General features: G+C 42.4%; 1 protein-coding gene across 1 annotated transcript in view; it reads right to left on the reverse strand.

Annotated features, from left to right (window-relative positions):
- lsamp (limbic system associated membrane protein) overlaps positions 1-2,596 on the reverse strand; it is a gene marked incomplete at its 5' end in the record, with an annotated part of 42,687 nt that extends 40,091 nt beyond the window's left edge. The window contains one exon of the mRNA XM_082179225.1: positions 2,445-2,596. Within this exon, the coding sequence (XP_082035351.1) occupies positions 2,445-2,596 (152 nt within the window). The remainder of the gene's footprint in view (positions 1-2,444) is intronic.
- Positions 2,597-5,000: the final 2,404 nt, after the last annotated feature.

Below are 5,000 nucleotides of genomic sequence, written 5' to 3' on the forward strand. Positions count from 1 at the left end.
CTGGATTAACTTCCGACAGCAAACAGTCATCATTAAAGTCACCAATCAGAGACTCTTGCTCTCAGGACGAGCTTCTTACAGAATGTAAATCCTCGCATGAGTTACACATAAGAATATAACAATCAGACGTCAGTGATTCTCTGAGGAGAGCAGATCTCCGACAGATCGACTGACATCAAGACGTTTCAGAGTCGAGACCATTCCTCCGGCTCTGTGCTCACACGCACACATGTGGAACTCATTTTATTTTCATTACCGGTTTGTTCTTGCAGTGTGATGCAAAGAAATGATTAAAGTTAAGTTTATTTTTAATTTAAAATGATCAAGCATCGCGTGAGTTCAGGCATGCCCCGTTCCCGATGTGTATCCGGTTTCTACTTCTATCACAGCGGCACATTCCCATTCCTCCCGCATCTCTTCCATCGCATCGCTGATCGCAATCTAACTTCCTCCTCCAACCCAACCTGTGATCAATCTGACCTTTTATTATTTCGTTTTTCCGCACAGTTCACTACATTGCAAGCATTCTCTATCATGTATTTGTATTTCCACAACTCATGTAATTGTGAATTGCAGTTATGTATGCATATACTGTTCTGTACCCCAGAGTTTTACTTGCTGCTCAGGCACAGATGCATGGACACAACCATACCGCCAACACTAACTGTATGCTATAATTATAATAAATGATATACTTGGCGAAGTGGTCCTGACTGAACTGTTTTCAATGGAATGGACTAACGGCCAGTTGACATGTCCTCATCATCAGCATTACATTTAGGAACTTGAATCCTTGTGCTTCAGATTAAATCATGATGCTTTGATCCATGTTGACTGTTCTCAGTTCCACAGCGCTGAATGATGATGATGATGATGATGATGATGATGATGATGAAAACACTTGTGTTTAACTCATTAAACTCTGTCACTGAGACTCTGGATCTGCTTCTAAACGAATGACTCTATCATCAGAACCAAACTGAACTCAATAGTTCTTCTGTAGAGCTCATAATGTGTCTCATATGCATCACTGATTCTGTTTTTCTCCTGTTCACTATTGCTTTAACATGATCTGTACTGTATATGTGCTGTAGAAATAAAGCTGAGCTGATGTTCCAGGCAGATGATGATGGTGATGAATTGTGTCACTTTATGTCTGTTCTTCATGTTTCTGCTTATGGCGTTTGATTTTCTTCTGTTGTCAGGACCACCAACACACTGCTTTTGTCAAGGACGGGTTTGCTCTTCGCTTGATCGATAAAGAAGAACATTGAAAACAGTAAGTGCAGCAGAATCCACACACAAGCTACATTTTCCAAATTGACAGAGTGTGTTAAAGATATAAAAGATTGGATGACGCGTAATTTTCTTTTATTAAATCCAGACAAGACAGAGGTAATACTTATCGGTTCAAAAAACCGCCCACAAAACCTCGCACAATACAACTTTAACATCATAGGATGTCCTGTTACTTTATCCTCTACAGTAAAAGACCTGGGTGTTATACTCGATTGCAACCTGTCTTTTGAAAATCATATTTCTTATGTTACAAAAACAGCCTTTTTCCACCTTAGAAACATTGCTAAGCTACGTAATATGCTATCAGTTTCTGATGCAGAAAAGTTAGTTCATGCATTCATGACCTCGAGACTGGATTACTGTAATGCTTTATTAGCTGGTTGTCCTGCATCCTCAATAAACAAGCTACAGTTAGTCCAAAATGCCGCCGCTAGAGTTCTTACGAGATCAAGAAAATATGATCATATAACACCGATTTTATCATCACTGCATTGGTTACCTATAAAGTTCCGTATTAATTACAAGGTATTGCTACTGACTTATAAAGCCCTAAACGGCTTAGCTCCAGTCTATTTAACGGATCTTCTATCGCCCTATAATCCATCGCGCTCTTTGAGATCACTAAATTCAAGGCTTTTGGTCATACCTAGGATATCCAGAACCACCAAAGGAGGGAGAGCATTTTCACATTTGGCTCCAAAACTCTGGAATAGTCTTCCTGATACTGTTCGTTGCTCAGACTCGCTCTCCCAGTTTAAAACTAGATTAAAGTCGCATCTCTTCAGCCAGGCATTCATATAATCCTACAGTTCAAACTACAATCCGGCCTCTATCCAATGCCAGAGGAGAACTGGCCCCCGACTGAGCCTGGGTTCTCCCAAGGTTTTTTTTTTCTCCATTAAGGCACCTGATGGAGTTTTAGGACACCATTAGGTCACTTGATGGAGTTTTTCGGTTCCTTGCCACTGTTGCCTTTGGCTTGCTCAGTTGGGGATATTTTGGGGATATTTAATTTAATTTTATCAATCAATAAATTCCTCTTGAAACAAACTTTGTTGTATTATTTTAATTTAATACTGTGAAGCTGCTTTGATGCAATCTGTATTGTGAAAAGCGCTATACAAATAAACTTGACTTGACTTGACTTGACAAGTGTCTGAGGACCAGCTTCAACACACAGACGTTCAGGTTTCACTCTTCTGCTATTCCTCTCATTATTCTGGTTGTTGATGGACAGCTGATTCACTGGAGCTGAACGTTTTTCCTGTAGTTTCTCCCGGGATCCTTCACTGAACATCCGGATGACTGCAGGATTTCATCAGTTACACTGAAACACGTATGATGCGCTGATGTCACTCATTCTGTAGTCTGAGCACTCCCTGTCTAGCAGATCCTGAATTATTAACACACACACACACACACACACACACACACACACACGCAAACACTCATGCACACACGCACACGCACACACACACACACACACACACACACACACACACACACACACACACACACACACACACACACACACACACACACACACACACACACACACACACACACACACACACACACACACACACACAGAGGGTTAGACGGATGAGAACTCAGAAGGCCAGAACCAGAACTTTCTCCAGCTTCAGTTGAACTCCACTTTCACTGGTCTGAGTGAACTACATTGTAGCTCCGTATAGCTAAGATCTTCTATCTTTCCTGCCGTTTATATTGCTTAATATAACTTAATCACCGCAATATATCTGATATTATCTAATTTTGTCTGTCACACTGATCTGACATCGCTAGCTTTAATCTAAATCACTATCGCTCGCACAACGCTCTAGCATTTCACTAGCCAGTTAACATTCCGATAACAACATTAAACAGATTCTCCCCTCTCAGTGAAACACCCACTGTGAATCCTGTAGAATGTGCCCTAGTTATTGGCGATTCTATTACACAGAACGTGAAAATAGAGACACCAGCCACTATAGTCACATGTTTGCTGGGAGCCAGAGCGCCTGACATCAGAGCAAAAGTGCTGGCTAATGCTAATCGTAAATTCTCTAAGATTATTATTCACGTCGGCACTAATGATGTCCGACTTCACCAGTTGGAGATCACTAAAATTAATGTTAAAGAGGTGTGTGAACTCGCATGTATGATGTCAGGCACTGTAATTTGCTCTGGCCCCCTTCCTGTTCGCAGGAGTGATGAGATAGTTAGTAGATTGTGTTCACTCAATGGCTGGCTGTCGAGGTGGTGTCCGCAAAATAATATAGAATTCATAGACAATTGGAAACGTTTTTGGGGCAGACCTGACCTGTTGAAAAGAGATGGTATTCATCCCTCCTGGGATGGTGCTGCTCTTCTCTCTAGTAATATGGCACGCAGGGCCCTATCTTGCACCCAGCGCAATTGAATTTGTACACCGGCGCATGTATCATTCCTATTTCTCACAGCTGACTTTTCCCTCGAAAGAATGAACTTGCACTCCTGGCGGCGGTTCAGCGAATAGAGGAGGCGTGTTCCGGCGCAAACGTTCCCTGGTGCTATTTTGCAGTTCCAGAAAACAATTCCGCCAGTGACCAGGAGAAACCTCGTCTAAAGTCAGTGGCGCGTTTTCAGTGGCTCGTTCAGATGCTATTTTAAGGGCGCATGCTTGGCCATAATGTAGCGTGTGCACAACACACACACACACATTTACATTTACATTTATGCATTTGGCAGACGCTTTTATCCAAAGCGACTTACAGTGCACTTATTACAGGGACAATCCCCAGTAAAGTGTCTTGCTCAAGGACACACTGGTGGTGACTGCTGGGATCGAACCAGCAACCTTCGATTTACCAGTTCAGTGGTTTAACCCACTAGACCACCATCTCCATCTCCACACACACTTTGCTTCTCTCATCTACACACAGACACAGCAGTTCCCATTTTTGCAAACCATACATAATTACAAGGAAAAATATTCCACACAAGGGAAATCATTGTTGTGTCCATGAAGATGTAAAAAGAATAGGCATAAATCTAGCTTACACATTTACCCAAATTATCATACGCCTGTTTAACCGAAGCTAATTTGTGTGTGTTTCTCCATCCCCAATGTCACTTCTCTGTGTTTTACCGCCCTGATGAGAACGTCGGTCTCCTCGGCTGTGAACCGCTCCTGGCGTGCGTCTGGAAAATCCGCCGTTATAATAGCATCTGCCATGGAACAAGCGCGCCTGCTCTTAAAGGGAATATGAGATGACGCACTGATTGGTTTATTTCACGTTACACCCAAACCACACCTATGAGTAATGAAGCTACTTCAGACCAACCCATTTGAGTAATTTATCCCGCCGGTATAATAGCAACAGCACCCGAGATCCGCCCACAAAGTTACTTGCGTTTCGCGTTTGATACTTGCGTTTCAGATCGTTAAAATAGGGTACTGTCTTTCCACTATCAAATTCCGTCATGTAAATAGCGAATCTGCCATGGCGTGAGCGCAACTGGCATTTAAAGGGAATGGGGGGATGAGACTCTGATTGGTTTATTGCACATAAAGCCCAAAACACACCCATTACTCATTTAGAGAATAGGGACAACCCTGGCTCGCCAACCATTTTTCCCGTCGTTAAACTAGCAAAAGTGGATTTGAACATGCCCTAACTGCACTTACGCCATGCGCTTTAGACCATGTCAAGTCAAGT

The sequence above is a fragment of the Leuciscus leuciscus genome (assembly GCF_965113295.1).
Source record: "Leuciscus leuciscus genome assembly, chromosome: 9".
NCBI lineage: Eukaryota > Metazoa > Chordata > Actinopteri > Cypriniformes > Leuciscidae > Leuciscus > Leuciscus leuciscus.